The sequence below is a fragment of the Aristolochia californica genome, unplaced genomic scaffold (genome assembly GCF_029961685.1).
Source record: "Aristolochia californica isolate CCGP_79_NKW_82.1479 unplaced genomic scaffold, dmAriCali1.0.hap1 SCAF_8, whole genome shotgun sequence".
NCBI lineage: Eukaryota > Viridiplantae > Streptophyta > Magnoliopsida > Piperales > Aristolochiaceae > Aristolochia > Aristolochia californica.
Genome location: NW_027182279.1, coordinates 654,897 through 679,503, shown reverse-complemented (window position 1 = coordinate 679,503; position 24,607 = coordinate 654,897). Strand labels below are relative to the sequence as shown.

General features: G+C 41.7%; 6 protein-coding genes across 8 annotated transcripts; 3 read left to right on the top strand and 3 right to left on the bottom strand.

Annotated features, from left to right (window-relative positions):
* Nucleotides 1-37: 37 nt before the first annotated feature.
* On the bottom strand, nucleotides 38-1,781 carry LOC137939136 (protein STRICTOSIDINE SYNTHASE-LIKE 13). The gene is made up of 4 exons (XM_068784338.1): nucleotides 1,217-1,781; nucleotides 784-1,068; nucleotides 521-688; nucleotides 38-437 (listed from the first exon to the last, which is right to left on the bottom strand). Exons 1-4 carry the CDS (start codon nucleotides 1,597-1,599, stop codon nucleotides 38-40), a joined length of 1,236 nt encoding a protein of 411 aa, XP_068640439.1. The 5' UTR covers nucleotides 1,600-1,781.
* A 1,375-nt stretch (nucleotides 1,782-3,156) lies between these two features.
* On the top strand, nucleotides 3,157-6,090 carry LOC137938824 (transcription factor ILR3-like). Its single transcript, XM_068783878.1, has 5 exons — nucleotides 3,157-3,482; nucleotides 3,570-3,638; nucleotides 4,782-4,859; nucleotides 4,935-5,097; nucleotides 5,563-6,090. Exons 1-5 carry the CDS (start codon nucleotides 3,379-3,381, stop codon nucleotides 5,842-5,844), a joined length of 696 nt encoding a protein of 231 aa, XP_068639979.1. The 5' UTR covers nucleotides 3,157-3,378; the 3' UTR covers nucleotides 5,845-6,090.
* A 1,441-nt stretch (nucleotides 6,091-7,531) lies between these two features.
* On the bottom strand, nucleotides 7,532-14,952 carry LOC137938805 (uncharacterized). Of its 2 annotated transcripts, XM_068783846.1 has the most exons (13): nucleotides 14,922-14,942; nucleotides 14,043-14,702; nucleotides 12,996-13,109; nucleotides 12,701-12,893; nucleotides 12,378-12,544; nucleotides 12,066-12,240; nucleotides 10,293-10,354; nucleotides 10,045-10,126; nucleotides 9,093-9,150; nucleotides 8,880-9,004; nucleotides 8,377-8,472; nucleotides 8,202-8,272; nucleotides 7,532-8,028 (listed from the first exon to the last, which is right to left on the bottom strand). In XM_068783846.1, exons 2-13 carry the CDS (start codon nucleotides 14,540-14,542, stop codon nucleotides 7,902-7,904), a joined length of 1,770 nt encoding a protein of 589 aa, XP_068639947.1. In that variant the 5' UTR covers nucleotides 14,543-14,702; nucleotides 14,922-14,942; the 3' UTR covers nucleotides 7,532-7,901. The 2 variants fall into 2 exon arrangements, with proteins under 2 accessions (XP_068639947.1, XP_068639946.1); XM_068783845.1 differs by having other exon boundaries at nucleotides 14,043-14,952.
* Nucleotides 14,953-15,232: 280 nt separating this feature from the next.
* On the top strand, nucleotides 15,233-19,171 carry LOC137938654 (kinase-interacting family protein). 2 transcript variants are annotated; one of them, XM_068783625.1, is made up of 3 exons: nucleotides 15,233-15,318; nucleotides 16,355-16,438; nucleotides 17,716-19,171. In XM_068783625.1, exons 2-3 carry the CDS (start codon nucleotides 16,366-16,368, stop codon nucleotides 18,582-18,584), a joined length of 942 nt encoding a protein of 313 aa, XP_068639726.1. In that variant the 5' UTR covers nucleotides 15,233-15,318; nucleotides 16,355-16,365; the 3' UTR covers nucleotides 18,585-19,171. The 2 variants fall into 2 exon arrangements, with proteins under 2 accessions (XP_068639726.1, XP_068639727.1); XM_068783626.1 differs by lacking the exons at nucleotides 15,233-15,318; nucleotides 16,355-16,438 and adding an exon at nucleotides 16,460-17,258.
* Nucleotides 19,172-19,234: 63 nt separating this feature from the next.
* On the top strand, nucleotides 19,235-20,999 carry LOC137938653 (UPF0496 protein 4-like). Its single transcript, XM_068783624.1, has one exon. It carries the CDS (start codon nucleotides 19,620-19,622, stop codon nucleotides 20,763-20,765), a length of 1,146 nt encoding a protein of 381 aa, XP_068639725.1. The 5' UTR covers nucleotides 19,235-19,619; the 3' UTR covers nucleotides 20,766-20,999.
* A 586-nt stretch (nucleotides 21,000-21,585) lies between these two features.
* Nucleotides 21,586-24,132, bottom strand: LOC137938854 (large ribosomal subunit protein eL13z-like). The gene is made up of 5 exons (XM_068783926.1): nucleotides 24,056-24,132; nucleotides 23,418-23,533; nucleotides 23,179-23,312; nucleotides 22,050-22,208; nucleotides 21,586-21,964 (listed from the first exon to the last, which is right to left on the bottom strand). The coding sequence occupies exons 2-5, from the start codon at nucleotides 23,524-23,526 to the stop codon at nucleotides 21,743-21,745; spliced, it is 624 nt and encodes a 207-aa protein (XP_068640027.1). The 5' UTR covers nucleotides 23,527-23,533; nucleotides 24,056-24,132; the 3' UTR covers nucleotides 21,586-21,742.
* Nucleotides 24,133-24,607: the final 475 nt, after the last annotated feature.

Below are 24,607 nucleotides of genomic sequence, written 5' to 3'. Positions count from 1 at the left end.
ATATTGCAGCTTGCAGAATGTGAGATACAATGAAGTCTCAGTTGTATGGGAAAGTGGCAATGTGGTTATGAGCAACTGTCCCAATCCATAGCTTCCCGTCTACCTCCTTAACCTCACTGACTAGTTTCATAACATCACCATTCCGGTCTTCAAGTGTCTCCAAAACTTCACCCTTCTCGTTTAAGAGAGAGATTACTGTAAACATCTTCATTCCCATTACTCTTGCTAAAAAATTCATTCTCAGAGGCAACCTAAAGTAGATGTTTCTCATCCATGGATTGTGGGAGAGGACTTCTTGTGCCTGGGTACGACAGCAGTCGATGGCAACCCAAAATTGATCTCTGTCATTCAATCTGACGTTATCTGGGAACCCTGGCAAGTTTGCAAAAACCTCCACTTCTCCAGACCGTGGACCCTCTAGCCAAAGCCTCATTAACCTGAAGCATATTGCAGAGCATGAAATCAATTGATCCACACTGGGGGAAAAAAATGAGTTCCATTGCTCAAACAGGCTTCTCACCTGCAATTGGTGGTCTCTGTGTAAAGAAGGAATGTTTGATCTCTAGAGATCTGAACTCCATTTGCAAATGCCAAACCATCTAGAACAACATGGGTAGTTTTGGAAGAGGGTTCATATCTTAGTAGTCTTCCCGTTGCTTCTCCTTCCAGCAATATAAAGAAATGATGCCTGGTGCAGAAATCCCGTCAGTAAATACAAACATCTGAAGACCACATTAACTCCGAAATTAGTAGGATGAGAAGACAAAAAAATTCTAAACCTACAGCCTGTTGTATCTTGTGCTGGTATCAGTGAAGAATATGGAGCCATTGTGATGGATGTCCAGGTCATTTGCAAAGAGTATAGGCCTGCCCCCTGCATGAGTGGCTAGAGGGGTGGCAATGCCCCCCTTTTGACTCACTACCAAGAGACCATAATAGGCATCTGCAATGTAAAGATCTCCTGTTGCTCTGTCGAACCTCAGCCCAAGAGGACGACCACACTGCTGCTCGTGCTTGGATTGCTTGTATGTTGTGGAGTTGACTCCATTAGCACAGTCTTTCTCCGACCTGGCATTGTGTAAGAACCCATCACATTAGTTTCATTAGAAGACGAACAGAGATGGTTTTACCTGTTGGGAAGGAAGGAAACTTTCTATCTCTACTTCTTTGGTTTTTTGGTTTTTTGTTTTTTAGTCATCTGAGCTTATTAACTCACCAGTTAGCAGTGACAATGGCGAACGTCTCCCATCCGATATTCCCACCCATCCATCTCACAACACGTCCGTCAGCCAACCCAGTATAAGGTCCTCTTCCTTCAAGATCAAACTCGATCGACTCTGGTCCATAGACCTCATCAACAAAGTCCAATTTCCCCATCTTCAGCCGGCTCTGTTGGTCCCAGGGCCACTGCTCCATCACCTGCTTGTAAGGTGCCACAGTGTGCTTCACCGGCCGATAGTCGCGACCGCCAAGAGGACCCATGTGAAATGGGTCCATGAAGACGAGACCCAGAACCAGTACCAGCAGAAACGGAACTCCGTTTTGCCGTATTTGGCCCTTCCTCCTCAAGCTATCATTCTCCATGTAGCGTTTGGGCATGCAAGAGACGGAGGCGAAGAAGGAGAAGATTCGTGCTTCGCTCGCTGATCTTTTTACGCTTATAAACTTACAGGGACATACAGTTCTTGTGATGGAATCTTGGTAAGAGTTGGTTCGCTTCTGGTTTGGCTGCGGTTTTGGAATTCTAGAACAACAAAAAAGCTACTTCCATTAAAAGAAAGGGAAAATTCGTCTCTTCTTCTATTCTACCCAGTGCGAGAATTGCTATCAAACCAAACTTTGAAAGGTGGTAGTTGGAAGTGTTGGAATTCGATATCTTGGTAAATAGGATTTTCAAATCCGGTATTTTGGTAAATGTCCATTTCCAAAATAAAAAAGTTATCATCAGTTGTCGATCGGAGAATGACTCGAGAGAATCGAAGCCGTGCGGAGCAGAGGAGAGCGACACGGCGAGGACGAAGGTCAACCGCTCCAGTTTTTCCATTAACGGACGGGTCTCTTAGAAAAAATGGCCACTTTTTTGCTGTAAAACGACGGGTACCCTTCACGTAATTCGGTGCCGCACGGCTCGCTTTACCGGTCTCGTCCCCGGATCTCCGATTCCGCGTTTTCGCGACCTGTTTTGAGACCGGACAGAGGTGTCATCCAAAATTTGTTAATAAAAAAAGAATTTGACCATAAACCTTAAATCCTAAACCCTAAAGAATATCATCAACATCATTCAAGAGACTATTTTTAACTCAGCTTATCAAAGCTAACCAAAGTTGACCAGCCATCACCCACACAAAATCCCACTCTCCACCATCAAAGATGCCCGACCCAATTGGCCGGACAGAGCTGAAAATTCTACCCCTCCCTCTCTCCGACCCCTCCTCAGAAAGAAGAAGTCAAAAAGCAGTCGCCTCCACTATTCTGGATCAGATTCCTCCATGGCCGTCTCTACATCACTCCTTTCACTCTCCCCCCAATCTCCTACCTTTTTCCCGGGACTCGTTTCTTTCTTCTTTACCGGTTTTTTCTGTTGCTGTAAACGTTTTTCAGCTTTGCAGATTCTCCAGGATTAGTTACAGTCAGCCATGGAGGAAAAAAAAATCTGCGGTGCGTAGGTTATGGTCGTTCTCACGGGTGGAAGATAGATGGGAGAAGTGGTGTAGGGGACTTTCGGTCTTGTAGGGAGAAGGTGATCACGTTGGGGAATTGACAGAGCTTCTGTGGTGGCCTTAGTACATGAGAGTATATAAAGGGAGACGACTTGCTAAAATGTGCATGGTGCGTAGGTTTTTGCTTGATGTGGAAATTTTTATGTCAAAAATTAATTTAAAAAAAGTAATATATAATATATATGAATTTGAGGTAATATATAATATATAATATATAATATAGAAAATAGAAAATACCTTAACCCCAAGGAAATTGCCCTTTCGAGGCATCTTAGCATTACGGCCATGGATGCGCATTACGCACCACGCTTAAATTAGTTGTCATCTGAGGGACAGATATGGCCTCCTCCACAGTTGGATTCCCGAGGGAAAAAAGGTGGGCCATATAAAAGGATACAGTGCCTCGACATATTTTGTTTTTCTGGTGCTCATCATCGACCTCATTACGAGCCGCTCGTTCTTCTCCATGGATTCATCCTCTCCCTGATCTTCCAAACCCTAGATTTCCCAACCTAGACGTTTTTGCTCCTTCTGCAATTCGTCGACTTTCTCGCTTTTCCTTGCCGGAATCGGCGAAGGGAAACCGAATTAGTTCCAGTTTGTGGTAAAGATTTCGTTTTGGCGTGAATATTTGTATTTTGGGCTAGTCACTGACGTGATGGGTTCGAATTCGATGTCGGGTTACGATTGGATCAATGATGTTGCAGGGTCCGATGATTACCGGTGGGCGCTCGATGGTTTCAGTGATCTGCCGAATGCTTGGTTAGTGAATTTTTGTGTGTCGGACTTCGTTGATTTGGTGTTTTTGTTATGGTTTTGATGGGTGATTGGTGTTTTGATGGCTGATAGTGTGGAGATTGATGATTCTTACAAGGATGTTTGTTGCGGCGGTCTGAAGCAGAGCGGCTCTAGGAAAAGGTAGAGATTTTGTGTGGTCTGTTTTATTTTTGTCTTCTATTTTTTATACTATATTTTGTACTCTCTCTCTCTCTCTCTCTCTCTCTCTCTCTCTCTTTCTCTCTCTTTTGCCTTTCCCGTTTGAAGTTAATATCACTTTTGGAGATTAAAGCATTTTTTCCCTTTTTTAGGCGATTTAGCTATATCTTTTAGACCATTTTTTTTAGAATGTTTGGGTTTTAAACCATTAGTTACTGGAAGCTTAAGCTGATAGGATAGACTTCATACTCGATGGCCTGCTGACTTTAGTGGTGCAACTTGATATACCCATGGTAGCAAGAGAATTTATTGGGGAGTTGATTGACGAAGTTCCGTGCTTGGTCTGTTTTCTGCTTCGTATCCAATTTTTAATCAGAAGTTTATTCTGATCTCTTCTTGTTTTGCAAACTTAGGATTCTGAACTTTAATGATTTAACTAGATGACTTCAAAGCAGATTCACGCTTCCGCCTGCATGGATTGTCCCACATGGCTTGAACATGACCTCCGACTACATTGTTCACTTCAAATGGCATTTAGGGTAGGAGGAAGACAGGGACTAGAGGTCTTCCTCTGGAAATGTAGGAACCTGATTTTCTGATGTGCAGCACATATATTCGTGAAAATTCCTAGCTCATGTGAACCTCGTGAGCTATGTATTCAGTTTCCACAAGTTTGATATCTATCTCATAGGATGTGTCTGTAAAACTCTTTGCCTAGAAAAAGAAAAAAGTTACTTGCATTGTTATGTGAGGCAAAAAGGCTTTTTTTTTATTCTGTATCTAGGCAATGGAGATGTGGCTGCTGATGAATGCTGAATATGTTGGGATTGTTCAAGGTAGCATTACAAGTTGCACCACTACTTAGGGACTATTTATGGACCTCTTGCTTAAACTGTCATCTTGTATATATAATTCATTTATCAGTCTAACATAGGACTTAGACTGCACACTAAGTGTAATACCTCTGCAATGAACCAACCTTGATGTCTCAGGTTTAAGCCCTACTCACCCACTTAAGAATTTGGAGTAACAGCTTTTTGCTTGAGGACCTATGACAATTGAGCATGTATAAATTGGTGGTGTTTGATTTGTGTCATGATAATCTTCAGTGAATATGTTCTGCAGGTCAAGAGATGATTCGGATGCAGGACCTAAGTCAAAAGCCTGTCGTGAGAAAATGCGGAGGGAAAGATTGAATGACAGGTACTCTCTTTCTCTCTCTCTTTCCCCCTCTCTCTCTCTCTCGACTGTTTTTTCTAAATCTTTGATCCATTTCAGGTTCTTGGAGTTAAGTTCGATTCTCGAACCTGGAAGACCTCCTAAGTCTGATAAGGCTATGATTTTAAGTGATGCTGCTCGCGCGTTGATAAGGTTGAGAAATGAGGCACAGCAGCTTAAGGAAGCAAATGAAAAACTTCAGGACTCCATTAAAGATCTGAAGGTTCACCTTTTGAGACTATACTATCTTTTTTTATCAAGGGAGCACATGCAGTATTCCTATCTAGACCAAGCCACTTAAGATTTGAAATACCTGACAATATTAACATGTGATTAGGTATCATTAATAAATCTAAGTAAGATGAATTGGCTGGTAACCATGGCCCGAAGACCTATAATAGTGACTAACTCTTAAAAGGAAAAGTTTGAACGACACAAAGGAACTCAGGTGTACAGGCTTGTTCACAGTGTGATTTTAGACAATTCATCTTGAATTCCATCATATTCACGAGTTATAGCTCACTAAGCTATCGTCTTGTGTCTGTCCCTGTGCCGGGGAGAGAAGTATCTCGGTTTGCCAAAAAACTAATCTTTGTAGAGCATGCTAACATCCAGAAAAGCCTACTTAGAAAAACGGAAAAATTCTTAGCTTTCTGGTGCTTCCTGACATCTATTTTGACATGTACAGGCAGAGAAAAATGAGCTTCGGGATGAGAAGACAAAGCTGAAGGCAGACAAAGAAAGACTAGAGCAACAGGTGAAAGCCCTGAGCATGCCCTCGGCTGGCTTCATGCCTCACATACCTGCACTCCATGCGGCAACAGCTGCTGCATTTGCTGCTCAAGGCCAGGCAGCACCCAACAAATCATCAGCATACCCTGGATTCCCAGGCATGGCTATGTGGCAGTGGATACCTCCTGCTGTGGTTGACACATCCCAAGATCACAAGCTGCGACCTCCAGCTGCCTGAAAGCTTCAAAAGCAAAAGTTCTTCAAAGGAGAAGTGGCTGGTAACCAACAGCCTGCTGCTAACATATTACATGGTGGTGCAATTTCTGCTCTCATTGACCTATCAATCTTATTATTTATGTCATTATTATGTTTAGGCTCATGGCCTTTTTTATCAGAACCATGTAAGCAGACTAATCCATCAAAACTCTGTAGGGAATATTTTGTGTTTTGTGATCCGTGTATATGATTTTTGCTTTTTCTGTCACCATAGCCGACTATCCATCAATTTTTTTCACAGAGGGTACTTGAATAAACTCTGATCAATTCTACCAAGAAGAAAAAATAAATAAATCTTAGCATGTATTATTTTTCGGCTCCATGAACAGCAAAGATATTGACACGAATGTCTCAGGCGTTTGGTGGGAATTGCTTGGCGTTTTTCTGTTCGCAGCTGCCGATTTCTTGCAGAAGAAAGGCAAGGTCTTTTATCTTTCGTCTTCTATTTCCTAGCTGTTCTATCTACGGAATTTCCCCGACAATAAATTTTCTGATTCTGCTTCCTGTTTTCAGTTTATGCTCGTTTCCTCCTCCTCCTCTGTCTCCTGTTCCTTCATTATTGGGTTTTCGTTTCTGCTTTAATACCGTAATCTTAATGTTCTGATTAGTGGAAATTCTGTGCTTGAAATGAAACTCGTTCGTGTGTCTTTCTGGGTTTGAAATGAAACTCGTTCGTGTTTCAACTCCTGCAAGACGATGAACTGTTCTAGTTGTTGATTAAAGGGGAAAGGCTTTCAGCTGAAAATTCTTCTGTGTTCTATGATCGCCTCTGGCGAGACCGAGACGAAATTCCTCCCCTTCTTTGCCTCTCTGCAATTTTTTTCCGAGATGGAATGAACTCCCAGGTTTCGTAATGGAGGCATCCCTCACTATCACGTTGTGTTTTGGATATCGAAAAGATCGCGCTCTCTGTGATCAAGGTTGGGTCTATTCGTCTTGCGGATTTCTTAGAACGATGACTCAGAAGCCACGAACAAAGGATAGAATCTTCAAACCTTTGAGATCATACTTTAGTGGCTTTTCAAAGACTTTCTCTAAGATTTTTCATCAACCGAAGAAAACAAAAGATTTCTGCAACTAAAAAAATTACGGCTCTTGACGAGTCTTCTTCTTTATCGGAATCGATACCCCACTTTGACTTGTCTTGTTACTTGCTCCAATCTCTACTCTCCACACAGTTGCCATAGCCGTCTCCTACCAACAACAAAAAATTATTCTTGCAATGGCCGACGCGTTCACTCCACTAGCAGCAGTGGAAACGGGTAACTCCTTTTGTTCCATTTCTATACATTTGAAGAGAATAATTGCTTCTTCCCTGTGAATGAAAACGTTGCTACAGATTTTCTACAGTACGAGCACAGATACCAGTAAACGATGATGAGAATCTTAGTTGGGCTTCCAAACACGACAACGTCGATCATTCAAGCGGACGTGTTCTCGATTCTCAATTCTCAATTCTCAATTCTCAACTCTTCACGTTACGAGAATTTGTAAAAGATAAAATTATAAATTTATTATGTTAATATTTATTTATTTTACAAATTGGTTGAGAGGTAAATTTTTATTTACTTTCGAGTAATTTTTGTTAAAAATAAATTATTATTTTTTATAGAAAAATGAAATTGAGGTAAAAAATTTCAAATAGAAAAGAATGAAAACCATGGCAGGTTAAATTATGAATCACAGTTTCAATTGATGGAAGCAACAGATTTTCCTGTAGGTGCATGGCAATCCAAAGACACCCTTTGCATAAAATACAGATTACAAGGTCTGAACTGAACTGACCTGACGGATCTCTATCCCTTTCGTCTTCTTTACAAAACTCCCTGCTCTCCGTTTTGCTCCAGTCAAAATAATTTACATACAAGAATCAGACCCGCCTGAAATCTTCAAAATACTCTTTTGTTGGAGTCCAGGAATCCCCCTGAAGACCCATGGTCCTCTGCTCTTTCCGGCTGCATGCAGTGATAGTGTAAGTGTTGCCTAGGTTACATTTTCTACATTCTGTCATCCTTTGTATTAACTGCTGTTCTGGATCATCGGCTGTGCTTGAAGCCTATTGTCCGACTGTGAACTTGAGATCTTCTGCAGCGATCGGTATTGCAGGCGGACGCTTTCGCCAGTGTCGAGAATTTTGAGAAGATACCTGCAAAATGCACAATATTAAATTAGACAAGGAAATTTTTTAATTTACTAAGAGTCAACTGGACAAAATCTATAGTTTTACTAATAAGGAACAGTGAATAGTAACTAAAAGATATCCAGAGTTTGCTACTGTTTTTTCACAAGCTTGACCACAGACAAGGGAAAAGAATTTACCAGCCATTGAGGCACTGAGAAGTAATGACAGCCTCCCTTCCAACAAACTTGTCAGGAGTCCTCCTGTTTCCCTGCACAAATCATTTTTCCTCTTGAGATTTGGTTCATTTTATCACTAGCATCTGGGTTAGTCTCCTGTCAAGGAAGTTGTTGATAAGATGCCTTGACAACTTACTTTAATCACAACTTTCTCGTTCACAGCAAATGGATACTGAACTCCCTTTTGCTGCCTCGGACTGTCACCACCATCAGCAGCCACATCTCCATTTTCCTGAAAATGTGACAAAAATTTTATGCAAGAGTTCTGGAAGCGTTGTCTATGTAAAGAGCCTCTACCAAATACAATATAAAGTAGTAGACATCCAGGAAATCCAAATACTTTGATATACGGAATTCTTTTTCTTTTTTTAAATTGCTGTTGCAGACAAGACATAATTAACTCCCCCTTTTCTCCTCTCATCCCATTGGTTTTCAATATTCATAAATCCTTTCAGTAGGCACCCCGAAGATGACTAATTTAAAATTACAAAATGGAAACACCACAAAAAAAGTTCTTGTCAACTCACTATTTATAGTCTGTCAACTCACTAGTTCTTGTAGATAGAGAATACGAAATTTTTTCAGCCAAATTTAAATTATATTTAACCGATATTTGTAGTCACAGGTTCCTGTACATACCTTGTTTAACCTCTTCACTGCAACTACTTGTTCGCAAACTTCTTTTCTTCGCTTCCTGAGAGCTGCATTGTGGAACAGTCTTCGATCATCTTCCTGCTTGACTGCTGTAGCTGCAGCCCTCAAAGCTGTACAGAGAACATCATTAAGAAACTATCAGAAATCAAGCAATTTTTCCAGACTAGCAGAATCATAATAGCAAGTAATAGCACATACCATGATTAGGGATCAAATTCCCTGACTGAATCTCGGTATTGCATAGGGCACATCTTGACTGTGGCAATTGAAAAACATCCAGCTTAGCTTTTTCTCTTATTATATATAACCACTAGAATTGTTTAAACAGAACCCAGAAAATGACAAACTAAACGTGAATGTTGGAAAGCACTTTAAATCACAGAATGACACACCTCCACTTAAATTCTGTTTTCTGTGTACATAAAGTGAGATAGTACGCATTGGCAGAGTAGCGGTAGTTTTTTTTTTTTTTTTTTCATTCTTACTAAAATCAATGATTGCCATTTGGAAAAGATATATGAAGCAGGCACCTAAACCACATGGGCCCTTTGCAAGCAAAGGGAAAGAAAATCATTGCACATCCCATGTTGGTCAGATTATATGTTCAATTTTGTGTGTGTCTGTGTATATATAAAATTGGACATCAAGTACAACTCCTCTGACAGAATATTTAACATTTTATTTTAATAAATCATCTTCTGCAACAAAAATTATCTTCTGAGACTCAACCATAGATCCTACTGGGTCTTAGGATACACCAAACAATACAACATAGTCAATCAGGGATTCACTCTAAGTTGACTTTTTCTCTTTCTGTCAACATGCAAATCACTGAGAGGATTTACCTTTGCCTTTTCTTTTTTGTTCTCATGGAAGCTACATCTTTCTTGGTGTAGGAATGACAATATTCGGTAATTAGAATTTGCTATAACTCAATGAAGATGCCTAATAAGACAAGTTCTAACACTAATTCAAAAAAAACAAAAAAGACAAGTTCTAAAGATATGGTACCAGACATGCTTAAAACTAGATAAGTAGTTATCAGTAAAGCATGGAGAGATTTTTTCATTTTGTTCAGATAAGTAGAAACCCAAAATAAGCTTCACAGTACAGCAAAAGCCACAAATGCTAATGAGATAATCCGCTGTACCATTTCAAGTACTTTTCGTAGCATAAAACCACCAAAAGAATGTCCACAAGATACAACCACAGCATCTTCAAGAAATGCTCCACTGCAGATCAATAAAACATATAAATTATAACTGGTTTATGGTCTATCTCATTCAGGTCACAGATTTCCTTTTACAATCCACTCATAAATGCATGAATTAACCAACAAGAAATGTAGAACAAAAGAAAAAAACAGCAATATGAAATCAAGTACACTTCAAGACTTACGAGATGGGGTCTGACAGGACACTTCTCAGTGCAGGTTCTTTGTTGAAACTGTTTCGAGGTTCCTGGATAGAAAAGGCATAATTACTGATGCTGAGTGAGAATTCAAGGGATAATAACTGAAAGGCGTATCCTAGGTTTAATTCCAACAGCAGACAATTAAGAGATGTTTAACAGTTCTATAGAATCTGGTTTGGACAACTGGAATTAATTTACCTATCTGAATCTAACCTTAGGTGCGGCCAAGATAACTCACCTGTGTATTTGTGAAAAGATTCACAAAAGAAAATCAACTCAAGAAAGAAAGAGGAATGTCTACATAGGAACAAGGCTGTACATAATGATTATGACCATTTTATGAGCTTGTAGAGAAAGAAGCTTAAATGTCCATTGGTAAGTCATCAATATCACAATGAAACCACAAAATATCTTTTTGATAGAAGGATCATTTTTTTTCTTTCATACTTATGTTTTAAAAATAGTATCAAACATTTCCTCCTTTGACTCTATCGGATAGGCACTACTTATTATAGGTGTTTGAAACATACACCATCAAGATTTTGACTCCGCCTTTGGGAAGTCATGACTACAATCAGCAATCTTTTCTTTAGCACTAGTGGTCCAATATTTAACTTGGTGAAACTATACAAACAGTTCCACTTCCATTTTCAGTCATTCAAGCCACATATCTCTCTCTCTTTCTTTTTTAAAAAAATAGAGGGAGAAATGAAAAGGAATAGATCCCTTTTATTTTTGAAACACAGAAAATTTAAACTCAAGTTCCATAAAAGTCTAAATGACAAGGAACTTTCCTTGCAATTTTTCTACTCTAAGCCAAAAAAAAGTACACAAGAGGGTCATTTGATTCAGAAATGATGCCACTCCAGTCAGTAAAGTGTATCTTCCTTCTTTATCTGCTGTGCAGTCCCTGAGTCAATTTGTCATCTTCATTGTATCAATAAGGTGAATTTTTTTGGCAATGGTTTCAAAAGGAAAAAACTTTACTTTGCAGCCGCTGCACAGGAAAGGAATACCAAAACATGGCAACCATGAGTAGACTTTACATGGAAAAGATGAATTTGCTGATCAAATTCTCTGACAGTGTACAATCTTGAGAAAGTTTTGAAATTCCTTTTTCATTGGGTCTCAAGTTACACTTGTTTACCACCTATAAGTATTTTGCCTCCAGGATGTTTTGCTTCCATTTATCATTTGGATTTCACTCCCTCTCAGCCAACTTCCCAGCTGATTTTTTTTAGGCAGAATTCTGACTGTTAACTGCTTGGTTTACAATAATTTCCTCCCTTCCATAATTCCACACAGTTTGGCTTTATAAAAGCTCTCTACTCTGAAGACAGCCTTAGTAGTACTAAAATCCTCAATGTTTAAAGAGAGAAAAAAAAAAGTGAGAGACGGAAAGAAGAAGACACTTAAGTCTCATTAGTCCAACGTTTTTTGCAAAATAGATTTTTTAGTCAAGCAAAATGTTCTTCACTGTAAATCATTTATTTAGGATGAGGGGATGTGAAGTTACATTACATCCTCCGCAGCTGCAACAAAAAAAAATAAAAACTTACCATACCATCATGCACACTTATCATACCCACTTTCACTTAAATAGTTAAAAGAAAAAAATGACAAGAATAGTTGCATTCATGAAAAAAAGCAGGAGTATGCCTTTTTTTTGGGCATACATGTATTCTTCAGTGAACGACTTTGCCTAATTTAGTGCAACGAAACAAAAGAAAACAAAGAAACAAAGGAGAACAAACCCACATAAGCATTTTCAGAACGGTTGCAAACTGCGTCCTCCTCAGTAGAAAGGTCATCCATAAATTGGCTAACAGATATCGGCACATAACTCTGGGGAATGACATGACCAGCTGCTGCAATGGGGGAACAATCTAATATTGCATTGCCCTGTGGAATGAGCCTGAATGCAAGAGACGTCCTATTTCAACAAGGACACCTCCAATCAATTTTGTTTTAACTCAATGGCAATCTCCAGCAATATCAGACCTCAAGTTCCATAATTACAGCATTAACTGTAGATTACAAAGGGTAAACAGATTGTACTATATCACAGACCTTCCACCAGAAATAGCACCTGGAGAATAGTCAGAAGCTAGTCTATATGATGGTGCAGGACGAAGACCAGCAGTTGCATGGCTGAGTGCCTTGCCTGTAAGCAGCAAAAGATCTCCAGGGCCAGATCCAATGCCTGCTAGGTACCAACGACCATTTGGGTCACAAACCTATTCAAGAAACAACTAAAAAGAATGATTTGAGGATCACACTAATCAAAATTCAGATCCACCAACAAAGACAATAAACAAAGAAGAAAATTGTTCTTCTATTTCAAAGTACTTTGACAGGAAGAAGGAGAAGAGATTGTTGATAGAAAAAAGCACCTGTATCCCAGGATAATCAGAAGCAAATAATGTTAGCAACCCCTTTTCAATTTCACTGTTCATTACTGGTTTTCCTCCTGCAATGGAAGTTTTTCCATTCTGTACAGATGGAAGGGAATAAGAAGCAACAAGCACTGATGAAGACACTTCATTTGCATGTAGTGGATGATCATCAAGCAAATGGTTGAAAACACTGTCAATGAACATTTGCCAACAAAACAGAGAAAAGGATGGTTGTCATCAGGTTTAGATATACTTATTTGAACAACAATTAGTAGGCAATATCAAAGTTTACTCGCTGCGAAGACGAAGATGCCTTGCTATTGCACACAATGCCACACAGGCAGCCTTCCCCAAACATCTAAAAGCGTCACTCATGCATGGAGGTGATGAATCATCATCCAAAGGCCTACAAGTAAAACATTATGGTTAGATTCATGGGACTTTTAAGCGATTAAAGGTGTCTAATCAATAAGGTACTGACAGGACTCAGATTGAATAAATGAATTGGCAAGGAAGCACAAGTAATAAGAGTGCAAGGAATTTCTAAAGGATAAAGTCAGATAGAAAGGGCAAGGAATGCCCACAGGAAGCCCGGGTATTAAAAGAGGACAACACAAACGCCTCCTGGCAAAAGAAACCATCCCGACAGGCATGACAAATACAGAGAATTCAGTCTTCACTGAAGAGAAAACCCATGTTTTTTTTTCCACTAAATTGCTCCATAGAAACCAATGGCTTGTCAAAGTTTGCCGCCAAAAACTTGTTTCTAAAGAGCTAAAGTTACACACACCCTACTGGCCAGAAGTTCACAAATACCAACAAACCTGCCAAAAAGATAAGTGCATGCTTTTGGAGAGAGGAAGAGAGAATGCCCACTCAAACTTCAACTCCTACTTGAGTATCACAATTAAATTGACTGTCGCTTGCAATAAACCATCATTCACATATCACCATTTGCATGATACTCCCAAAGTTCAAAAGCCACATCTACTATGCACTCTTCCGTTCTGCCATTCCTTTCAATGCTCAGAACTTGTGAAATGTGCAGCGATGAAACAATAAATTGATTAATAGAACTAACTAGCTGAGTAAAACAACAACTAACAGTAACGCCCCAATTGTTCGTTTTCACTTGTTAACAGACAATCGTGCACTTTAACGGTTTCTTCACTAAATACTGGAGGGGGGAAAACAATTAAAATAAACAACGCCCATAACTCTGCAACATTTCCGTTCTGGTTGGATCCAGTACACATGATAGTGGACTCTAGCAGCTGAAACAAGCAAACAAGGAATCCTTTACACTAAGTGGGAAAATATAAGAGTCTAAAGCTCCTACCTTCCAGCCCGGTATATATAAATCCCTCTGCCCGATTTTCCCAAACTCCCGCCATTTCCCTGCGCCCTCGTCTTAAAATACATCTTAGTGGCCTCAAATGCACACCTTATAAGCGCAGACTCGTCACTCCCGAGCTCAATAATCGCTGCGTTATGCCTCGTTAACGATCCCGAAAGTGCCTCCACTGCCCTCACATAAGCCCCACAAGGAGCGCCATCATAAGGCGCAATGTCAGACAGCCGCACTCTCGCTACCACCGGATCCACAATAGGCGGCGCTGAAGCAATTGGCTCAGTTCCCGCCCCATGATGATCCGCCGGTTGAGAAGGACGATGAGCAGCCCCTGTAGAAGACGGAGGGAGAGAAAGCAGACCGAGTGATAGAGACTGCAACGGTGTTGGCGGGGAACGCATGGACGACGAAGACGGAGGTGGGTTCGACGGAGGCGCTGTTAAGGGAGTGGGAGCCATCGCAGACATCTGCATCCCGAACCCAATCATCAATCATTCTCAAACTCTAATTCTTCCCCTTCCAGAGCTTGAACACGGCTACGAGCTTCAGAATGCAGAGAATTATGACTCCGAGATAAAATTCCCATAAAAAACACCGGTTCCCAATCATGCTCAGCGATATCTTCTACGATTTCGAGAGGATTTGGAGCTTCAACAACAACAAGCTCGGGAAGTTCCGACGCGCTTAACCATTAAAAAAAATTAAAAACAAAGACAATTAAAAGCATGGAATATTTAGAAATTTCCCAGGATTTTGCGAGTGCAAATTGGTAGGGATTCGTTTCAGCGCGAGAAGTGACGCGAACCCGCGAAACTTAGGGGAATACGAGTTTTAGGGTTTAAAGGTTTTGGAGGATACAGTACTTACAATAGTCCAGCAAATGGAGAAGGAGCTGACGTAGTTGCAGACGCCCAAGAGTGTTTCCGTTTCACCTGAGACGACAACTTTAATCAAAAAACAAAAATCAGGAATAAATTACGATATTCTATTTTTTGGCCTATTTATAAAATATATTTATTTTCTTAAGCATATTTATGCCCTATTTAAAAACAGAAATGACGTGTCGTATCCTCATTGGATACAGTTATTCGTCTTACGAATTTAACTACGGACTCCGGAGGTCTATATAAGAAAGACCTTTCGCTCGTCGCCACCCATTCACTCGCCGGGGAATTTCACGGAACCGACTTGAGATACTGGCAAGGCAGGTTTGTGCAGTCGGAGAAGGATTGTTTGTCTTTGACAGGCGAGATTCCACTACGAGGTTAGTGGTTTTCTGGTTTCTTTTGTTTTCAGGTACTGTTGTTTGCTACACTTCCGACGGATACTCAGTTTTCTTTCTGTTGTCTTAATCGTGAAGTGCTGTTAGGTTTATCTTCTTTCGTCTGAAATGAGTCTTTTACAGGTTTTGTTTCTTTTTATTAGGTTTTCCTGTGGGTTTGGTCGAGTAATCTGGTCCATCTCGTTTTTTCGCTTCGTTTTTTATGCCGTGAAATGGTTGAATAAACTCGGAGACTTTGGTCTGCTTCTTGGACGGCGCATCATTGTCTATTATCACATCTGTTTTTATTTATTTATTTTACGTGCTAGGGTTTAATGGAGAAATTGGAATCTGTTAATGTCCTTGGTAGTCTTCGAGAAAGCTTGAAGACTTACGTCGTTTTGGTTGCATACGGCAAAGCCGTGAGCTCTGTAAGTTCGCAGATTTCTTGGCAAATGCTTGAACTGGTGGTTGCAATGACGTTTCGATTAGAGGGATTTATTGATTAGATGTGTTGGTAGGTTCGGTCAATATTTTCCGGCTGTAGTAAAAACTTATCCTCCTCTTTTCTGCTTGCCGGTTTACTTGCATAACACTGGCAAAATGTAGTGAACTCTTTGAAGGCATTTTCTCTTCTTCAAGATTGAGATCAATCGATAAAATCACTTTCATATTCTTCGGCATCCGATCCACAGTTCCATAGCTTTTTCACTTTCTGAGGATTTCTCGGTGAAATCTGAAACTGTCTAGTTAGAATTTGAGAAGGAGATTCTCACGTATAAATCATATTCTGTAATCCATCAAGTCGGAAACTGCCTCCTTAGTCTTCGCGTGTGACTGTGATGCAAACCGTGGAGACGACGGCCATCCTTTGAGATCTCCGTCGACTTCTTCGGTCCGACACATTCTTCGAGATCGGAGCTTTCTAATGTAAAAATTCGAGTCTTGTTAGGCGCTGTACATATTGAATGTAAAATTTTGATTGTATGTGGCATTTTGCTCTTCTGATTTAACCTGGTAATATATCTGCGCGTTTCAGAGCAGCTCAGAATGACGGGAAGTTGTTGTCAGTCACGTCGACCTTCTAGCAGCAGGCCTCCGTGGCTCCAAACTACGCTTGCAGGTGAATTAAATCCCCTCATTATAATGCTAGACTCTTTATCTCTCCGCTCTACCCCGTTTGTTTCTCTCCTGACATCTTCAATAACGCTGCATTCAACCATGGCCGGTAACGTAAATCTGGAGTCAGGTTTCGTATTTCTTGGCGATATTTGTTGCGTATTTTGGTTAAGAGAGGCATGATAGAGATTCAAACTTCAGAGGAGCTGTCTCCGATTCCGCCTCCGTTTTGTCTTTGTACAATCTATAATTTCTGCTTTTGGAAAGACGACGGAAAGCTACTTGGGCTACTGTCAGTCGCATTCCTGGTCCTATTTTTTGGCTATTTTGAAATTTGAAATTCGAATACGTGAATAGCCAAAAGATCGGAGGCGTGTGCGCAGCAGTTTTCTATCGGGGAACTCAATCCCGTTTGATTTTTTATTCAAACCTGAAAAGGGCGTTGGTGAGACGTGAGAGACAGAGGTGGAACGGCTGTCTCTGAATCAACGATGCAAGCCCACTGCAGTGGATGGAACCATTATTTGTACTTCAGTGGCGCTGTACCTGAAAGCAGGAGCTATGGACTGGGTTTCAATGCCTTTATCTGTAATTCAGCCACCGTACTCGTTTCTGCTGTGAATCTACTCACTTGTGGTTCTCTAGTGTGGTGTTACATAGTAACTACCAGAGTAGCTGAACAGAAAGCATTGAAATGGTGCTTCATTGTGGTTGTACTTGTCGTCACTTCTCTGGTACAATAGCTGCCCCGCCTTAAATCTGCTCAGCATCTTTAGTTTTGTGGACTGCACAGAGCTGTACCCTTTTAATGGAAGTTTTCGTTGGTAAGTTTTGGTATATTGTCATGTCATTTCTGCTTTCATGATCTCTGCTTCAACGGGACCGTAAGTCGTCCCTGACTTCACAGTGACTTCATGTGTCTGGTCGTTTTCGTAAACTGTAAGTTGGAGCTATTTGAGAGATTACATTGTTGTTATTACTGATTTTCTCTTTGCCAAATTGTTGCGGGCGAGGGCAGAAGAAAAGAAATGGAAACGCCATTAAAACGCTTCTTGTTTATTGTTACTGCCGAGTGCTGAATTTAAAAATGGACCTGCGCTTGCCGTTGATGTTGTTTTAATTCATAATACGTGATCCAAAAAGATTCTTGGAGAACTGAATGACTCTGTTAATTCGTTTTCGACTAATCCTTTCTTAAAGTCAGATGTTCTGCACAAGATATGGCAAACAGCAAGCTTATTATCCTAATATAAAATGGGTTATCTCCATCCCTCGATGCAGATTTCGAGCAGAGGATTCAAGGGATTTCTGTCAGCGACCCTGAAGATGACAACACCGACTCCTTTGCTGAGCGCGCCGAAAACTACTACAGAAAGCGCCCCCAGCTCCTCACTCTCCTGCAGGACCTCTACAACAGCTACGTCTCCTTAGACGACCGCTACTCCCATTCTCTCAACAAACAACACCCTGTCTCTCACATCCCCATTTTCCTCTCCGACGCCGACGACGAAAGCCGCGACCAAGACTCCGACGCCGAGAGTTCTCTTTCATACCAGCAGCTCCCTTCCCTCCTCCCCGCCAAGTCTTCCCTCCACCCTTCCCCTGACTCCATGGTCGCCGAGCTCGTCTCCCGCACCGTCGAGAACAATCTCCTCCTCCACGAGATCGAGATCCTGGATCGGCAAGTGACCGAATCCAGCAAAAAGACCGACCTGCAGAAAAGCTTACTCGAGGTCCTGGAGTCGGAGCGGATGGTATTGCTGAGCGAGAACGCGAGACTGGGTTTCCGAACCGCAGCACTAGCGGAGGAGAACAAAGGGATGGCGTCAGAGGCGGCGTTCATGAAGCGGAAGGCAGCGGAGCTGGCGCGGTGCGTGGTGAAGTTGCGGGACGATCATCGAGTCTGTTTGCTGAGCAGGAAGATCGAGGATCTGCAAGGGCAGATCCATGGGCTGGAGAAGAAGAACAGGAAGTGTTACGAGGAGATGGGAAGGAGGGAGGAGGAGATGGAGGAAGCGAGGGAGTACTTATACGAGGTGGATAAGCTCAAGAGGGAGAACGTGAAGCTGAAGGAAGCTGCCTCGAAGGCGAGGGAGAGGGGGTGGAGGATGTCCAGGTGGTGGAACCGGATCCGGAGGGCCCAAGCATGAAAGAAGGGTAAGTGGGCTCCTGCTCCAGTCTACAAGTGACAACGAGAGCAGGGCTAAACAAGAAAATTTATTAACAGCAAGGATGAGAGGCGTCAGTATCATTTTTTTTCTTCTCTTCTACTCAAAAGCAACATCTCCAGCTATTTGTTTAAGAGATTTATTTCCCCCACTTCCCCACCCAGAGAATCCTCTCTCTAGCTCTCTCTCTGATGGGTGGTTAATACAGTGCAAGCAACAGCCCAACACCATTTTCAGAGAGGTGATCTTATGGCAGAGACAATGGCTACAAGCAAAAAGATTTTCTGGTTAAGAGTTATGGCGGTTCGGCACCTTCACACTCCACTACCCATTTTATACTCCAGTAACTGAAAACCACATCACATCTACAACAATAAGGTTCCGTCTCCAAGACTGTAATCCTTTCTTTGCGATCTTGTGGCTGCCCCAAATCTGGCTGAAATTGAAAACAAATGGATTAGAAGAACTACTCGAGGTTTTTAAAACTGTAACTCAGGCAGGAGGAGATTGTGTCATCAAGGAAGATAATATTGTTGATTTGATCAAGATTACTCGCATCAAATTTTCAGGTATCTAATGCATCAAGCAATATGGTCAGAGGTTTGAATTTGGTAATGTGTTCAGATTATGAGATAAGGGTGACAGCAGATGCTCCCAGCTATTTTTGCTTTAAAAAATTGCAAATTGCTACTGACCACTTGCTTGGATGTCTTTGTCTCCATTGAATTATCATTGCAGAAAAGAAAAAGAAAGAATATTAAGCTGGCCGTCGTCAGAAACGGAGTACAATCCACTTTTATTCCAGTCAGCTCTTATTGGCTGAAATTTTCCGGTGGCAATTTCGGAATAAAAGACAAAATGAAGGGCGTTTCATTTTCCAGGAAAACAATATCCTGTTTGGTTGTTTCCTCGCGTTTTCCTCCTCCATTCATATATTCCGTGCACTAGCCATCGTACATTTCCAGTCTCTTTTCTTCTCTTCCACCGGAGAAACAGAAACAATTAAGCTTTTCTGCAATGTTTAGGACGCAGTCGCCTTACCTTGTTCCTCCCTCAGTGTTTCTGCCAGCCGGGAAGCGTTCCCCGGCGTCTTCTAAAGCTCTCGCCGTCCTCTTCCGGTCCTTCGACGACGATCTCCTACGCCGTCTCAAAACGCTCGATCCTCCCGCCGTCTCCTTCGCGTGGTTGGCTCGGGCCGTGGATGTGCTCGTTTCGACCGTCGCTGATGCGGAGGCTCTGATTTCCGATCTGAAGCTGGCAGGATCGGAGAAGTGCCTCGCGGCCTATTTGGACGACAGCGTGAAGGTGTTGGATGTGTGTAACTCGGTGTCGGCGGAGATCGAGAGGCTTCGGCAGGGCCGGCTTTTGGTTAATTTCGTTCTTCACCTGCTGAGGCGATCCGGCGAGGAGACCCCGGAAGATGTCGCGGTTCTCGCCCGGGCTCGTGATTCGCTCGCGGAGTATCGGAGGAGCGAGAGGAGCGGTGGAGGGAGGTTCGATAAACCGGCGACCGTGATCCGAGATCTGGTGCAGGGGCTCGGGTCTCCTCCCAAGGGGAAGATCTCCACGGAGGAGAAGCTCCTCCGCCGCACCGTCTACGCCGTCGGCGTTGTAACGGTCTTTGTCCTCGGAGCGACCGTGGCCGTCTTGGACTCGTCGCCGGGACCGATGCCCTCGGCAGAGGTCCACGGAGACTTCTCGTGGGCGGAAACGTTGAACAGGTTAAGCACCGCGCTCGGTGACAAGATCCGGGAGCGGTTCACGGGCGAGACGCGTCGCTCGGCCGACGAGGCGGAGGCGATGGAGAAAGGCGTAGCGTCGGTCAGTAACGTAATCGATGTCCACGGAGACTTCTCGTGGGCGGAAACGTTGAACAGGTTAAGCACCGCGCTCGGTGACAAGATCCGGGAGCGGTTCACGGGCGAGACGCGTCGCTCGGCCGACGAGGCGGAGGCGATGGAGAAAGGCGTAGCGTCGGTCAGTAACGTAATCGATACGGCAGCGGACGTTGACTCACGGAGTTTGGTTGACGTCGTGAACGCGTTGGGAACGGTAACGGAGGATTGGGCCGATAGATTAGACCAGTTATTAAACGGCGTTAACGGATTTTTCGGCGCGGTTTTGTCCACGAGAAACGCGTTTCTCCAGAATTTCCGCCGATAGAGAGACGGTAGACTGAAATGAATAGGTGATGGGGGGGGCGTAAGCTAGTATTTGGTGTGTAATACATATTGTATTTAGAATAGAATTCACCACCGTAAAGAATGTAAGATTTTCAGATAGAGAGTAGTAATATCTTCCACAGGGGTTTACTTCTCTTTAACTGATTACAAATTTATAGTTAGGTTAAATGTTGTGTAACGTTTGGATGTATAATAAGAGGGGTTTTTTTTTTTATTTAGGACCTTTACATCAAGGGTCAACTCGTTCTTGGCCTTCCATTTGCACAAATTTTTTCTTCATCTTCAGTGGGGAATGCTCGTTGGTTCAGTCGGATGAGGTCCCCTTAGCCCAGTTACTCTCAACACCTTATTGACCAAAGACCAATTTTCTAATCCTTCTTACATACTTCCATCTCCCATTATTGGCGTAGATATTAGAGAGTGCAATATAAGTTCCGGGGGTTCAGACTTTAAAAAGTTGTTCAGTTGAGTGATCAGCAATCTCAATATTAGATACTAGCAAGGAAGTCCATATAGGCTCAGTTGGCTCAAAGGGCATGTTGTGGATGAGATCTAATGCTTCATCCAGCTCGTCCAACCAGGTTACCAAAGACTATATATAATGTGCAATTGTTGGCTCTTTAACCATCTCAAAGAAGCTGCCATCATTGCAACAGAAGCAACATCTCCGTTGGAAATCCTCTCAAACACCTGGTGCGCGTCTTCGATCAATCCAAATAACTGCTTTAATCCCCATAATAGAGCAACTCCGATTGGAAAAGACATAATAGAATAACTCCAATACGTAACGACATAGAATAGAATGCGCTAAAAAATAGTCCAAATATAACTCGAATAGGAAAAGACATAATAGAATACGCTACAAAACCATGTTTTCTAGTCTCTCATAAAGGCAGAAAAACAGCATTTCAGAATCATTTCTCTCTACAACTAGGCATAACGCAAAGCCATCAAATCCTACTTCTTTTCATCTTTCTCTGCTTCAGCAGCTTTCTTCAACCTTGCCCCCTGGTGGCGCTTGTTCGTCCTTTCAATTCGGAGCTTCTGGTATGCCTTGAAGGACTTCATCTCAGGTGTGACATTAACAAGCTCAACCCGTGGCTCCTCAGCAGTGATAGGCAAGTATTCACCTTGAACCTGAGTGGCTGAAGCCAGCTCTTCCCGGCTTGAATCTCCATTCTGGATATCAAAATCAGAACTTTTAAGTTTAGCTAGCTAATAAGCTAAACCAAACAAAACTCCCAATGAACTTTCAGTAAAATACCTTGAATTTGCCAGATCGTCTTGGGAAGATAACCAATTTCGCCTTGTATGTCTTCAACCTTTGGACATTTGCCTGAAGACTCTCCAATGATCGGTTTCTACGTCGGTGATCCACAGCAATGCCAATAGTTGGAGCCAGTTTCTTGGGAATACCAGCAGCCTAGAAGATGAGAAACTCGAAGATATGAGTAATGGTAACAATATCATAAATAGGGCAACGATATCCTACCATTCATAACAGACAATAGAAAAGGGACCAAACTAATGCAGCTGCAAAAAGGCTAACGAACAGAACTCTTTGTAAAAAAATCCACCTATAAAGTTATTAGATCCAATAACATATTGGCCTTAAGAAAAACACTGGCCAAAATAAATTTAATACAAAGACACAAAAAGACATGGCGATACAACTGAAATCAAAGAAACATAATCTGTTTTATTTACTGCATGAAACATAAGATATTTACTTCTCCTGTATTTCAGACAATTCATTGAGATGAGAAACAATTGTTTCTCACAAGATTTGTTGTTTTCTGCTAAACAGACAAGTAAGAGAAGGTTGCTTCAAAACTCAAAATCAAACAATGAAAGCTCAGTATGAACTAAACTCTTCAAGGCCGCAAGAAAATAACAAAATCAATGACAGATATATAAACAAAATAATCACCCTCTACCATAACATAACAAAAGAAACTACGTCAGTCTACAGCAATAGCCACACATTGATCTGACCATCTTCCCTAATTACCAAGTGGTTAATGGAATTAATTTAAAAAAAACAAGTAATTATCTTAAAAGACAGAAGAAGCTAAGACACAGATTATAAAGATATGAAGAGGTCATGTCTGTAAATGAAAAGCATCAAACACAAACATCCTAATCCAATAAATGTAAAATGGAACAATGGCATTTGACACATGTACATTAGACAATGACACAGTAGGCTCTGATCAACATGAATCCTCAATATCCAGAAGGTAATTTCACCAACGTTCTGAAGCCACAGCTAGACCAGCACAATAAAACGCATCCAAAAACATCTCAAGAGATATTACTTGAGACTTCCAATAAAGAATTTGGCATCAAAACAAAAACAACAGAGAACAAATGATTCAGTTTGGAAGAGAAACCTTGAGCTCTTCAAGAGAGAAACCTCTGCCTGCCCTGATTTTCATATTGTATTTCTGAGTTTGGCAATGCACAATGGGACGAAGAGGTCCAGCTGTTGGCCTTGGGAAAATTTTAACAGCCTTCTTCTGACGAGCTGTGAAACAGCAAATATCAGATTTAAAATAATCTTACATCACCAGTACTAACAACAGCTTCAAGTAAATCGGCGCATTCATTAAGAAACAGAAAGATTTCTCACCGGTGCGTCTCCTTTGCTTCCGTGCAGGCTGGTCAAACCATGTCTTCACATAGTTTTGCCAATGTTTCTTAAAGTGTCCATTAGGCACAACATTGTTATGCTTCACCATTTCTTACCTACCAACCAAAGAAGCAGGGATGAGAAGATCTAATATCCAAGAACCTCACCATTTTCACTCTCACATCAGCGTCGAAAAAAACAAATCGCTCACTTCTCGTCGGAAGTTTGAACCGATCAAGAAATCCGGAATGATACTAAAGACAATCCCCTATGCGAATAAAACAGGGGAGATTGTTTATCTTCTCTTAAAAAACATTAAAAAAAAAAAAAAAACTCCTCCAGTTCGGTAACTTCAAAATAAGGGCACGCCCAGGTATTCAGCATGCTGAAAACATGTCTATCAGTACCAAATTCTCACATCAAGCACAACGTCAAATTAAAAGCGGAAAAAGAAGCTCATTCACGAACCAAAAGAAGAAACACGAAGCCACACTCTTTGGCAGATTTCAGATTTAAAACCCTAAACCTTTAAGCTATTAAAGCCAGACAATCCCCTATGCGAATAAAACAGGGGAGAAATTTCGTCAAGAGATTAAAAAAAAATGTGAAGTTTCAGGAGAAAAAGAGGAGCGAGGTACCTCTGCCGATGAATGGGAGAGTTTCCGATGGCCGCCAAAGTGCAGTAGCTCCTCCGAGACAGACCACCCAATGCGAGATTATATAGCAAGATTTTAAATCTGGAAGTTAGACCTAGAAACTGTGGAAATCACAATTGTGCCACGAGGGCGGCCCGGTTGCTACCAGTTAGGGCACACAATAAAGGAGTCGTAAACGCCCAGGCCCATAAATTAGCGTACTTGATCCATTGATACCTATTCTTGCACAGCAATTACGTATTCGTTTTAACAATATATTTCAGTTGATCTCAGCTCAGAAATTCGTATTTTGCACCGTACACAGCAGATCTGAACCCACTTCTGATGGGTCTCCAACCTTTAGACCTCACAAACAAGGCCTTCCTAGCTAGAAAGCTATGGCGTGCACAGAAAAAGAGTTCTGGCCTCTGGTCAAAAATTCCCTTGGAGAAGTCCACAAAAAAGGGGTATCTTGATCTTGCCCGGTCTGGAAGCACATTTGGGCTATGGGATGACACATAATTTACACATAAGATCCTATTATATTTATCTCAT

What these genes read in the sequence shown, in the direction of transcription:
- LOC137938805 (XM_068783845.1), bottom strand. Translation starts at nt 14,542, where the DNA reads ATGATTGGGTTCGGGATGCAGATGTCTGCGATGGCTCCCACTCCCTTA. An exon ending in ACCGTTCTGAAAATGCTTAT is followed by an intron (nt 10,355 to 12,065) that starts GTGGGTTTGTTC and finishes TTTTCTATCCAG; the next exon opens with GAACCTCGAAACAGTTTCAA. An exon ending in CAGTGAAGAGGTTAAACAAG is followed by an intron (nt 8,473 to 8,879) that starts GTATGTACAGGA and finishes TCACATTTTCAG; the next exon opens with GAAAATGGAGATGTGGCTGC.
- LOC137938654 (XM_068783625.1), top strand. Translation starts at nt 16,366, where the DNA reads ATGACGGGAAGTTGTTGTCAGTCACGTCGACCTTCTAGCAGCAGGCCT. An exon ending in GCTCCAAACTACGCTTGCAG is followed by an intron (nt 16,439 to 17,715) that starts GTGAATTAAATC and finishes CCCTCGATGCAG; the next exon opens with ATTTCGAGCAGAGGATTCAA.
- LOC137938824 (XM_068783878.1), top strand. Translation starts at nt 3,379, where the DNA reads ATGGGTTCGAATTCGATGTCGGGTTACGATTGGATCAATGATGTTGCA. An exon ending in AGTGATCTGCCGAATGCTTG is followed by an intron (nt 3,483 to 3,569) that starts GTTAGTGAATTT and finishes GATGGCTGATAG; the next exon opens with TGTGGAGATTGATGATTCTT. An exon ending in ACTCCATTAAAGATCTGAAG is followed by an intron (nt 5,098 to 5,562) that starts GTTCACCTTTTG and finishes TGACATGTACAG; the next exon opens with GCAGAGAAAAATGAGCTTCG.
- LOC137938854 (XM_068783926.1), bottom strand. Translation starts at nt 23,526, where the DNA reads ATGGTGAAGCATAACAATGTTGTGCCTAATGGACACTTTAAGAAACAT. An exon ending in TCTCTCTTGAAGAGCTCAAG is followed by an intron (nt 22,209 to 23,178) that starts GTTTCTCTTCCA and finishes CTCATCTTCTAG; the next exon opens with GCTGCTGGTATTCCCAAGAA. An exon ending in GACGATCTGGCAAATTCAAG is followed by an intron (nt 21,965 to 22,049) that starts GTATTTTACTGA and finishes TTTGATATCCAG; the next exon opens with AATGGAGATTCAAGCCGGGA.
- LOC137939136 (XM_068784338.1), bottom strand. Translation starts at nt 1,599, where the DNA reads ATGCCCAAACGCTACATGGAGAATGATAGCTTGAGGAGGAAGGGCCAA. An exon ending in AGCACAAGATACAACAGGCT is followed by an intron (nt 689 to 783) that starts GTAGGTTTAGAA and finishes TTTCTGCACCAG; the next exon opens with GCATCATTTCTTTATATTGC. An exon ending in ACAGAGACCACCAATTGCAG is followed by an intron (nt 438 to 520) that starts GTGAGAAGCCTG and finishes AATATGCTTCAG; the next exon opens with GTTAATGAGGCTTTGGCTAG.
- LOC137938653 (XM_068783624.1), top strand. Translation starts at nt 19,620, where the DNA reads ATGTTTAGGACGCAGTCGCCTTACCTTGTTCCTCCCTCAGTGTTTCTG.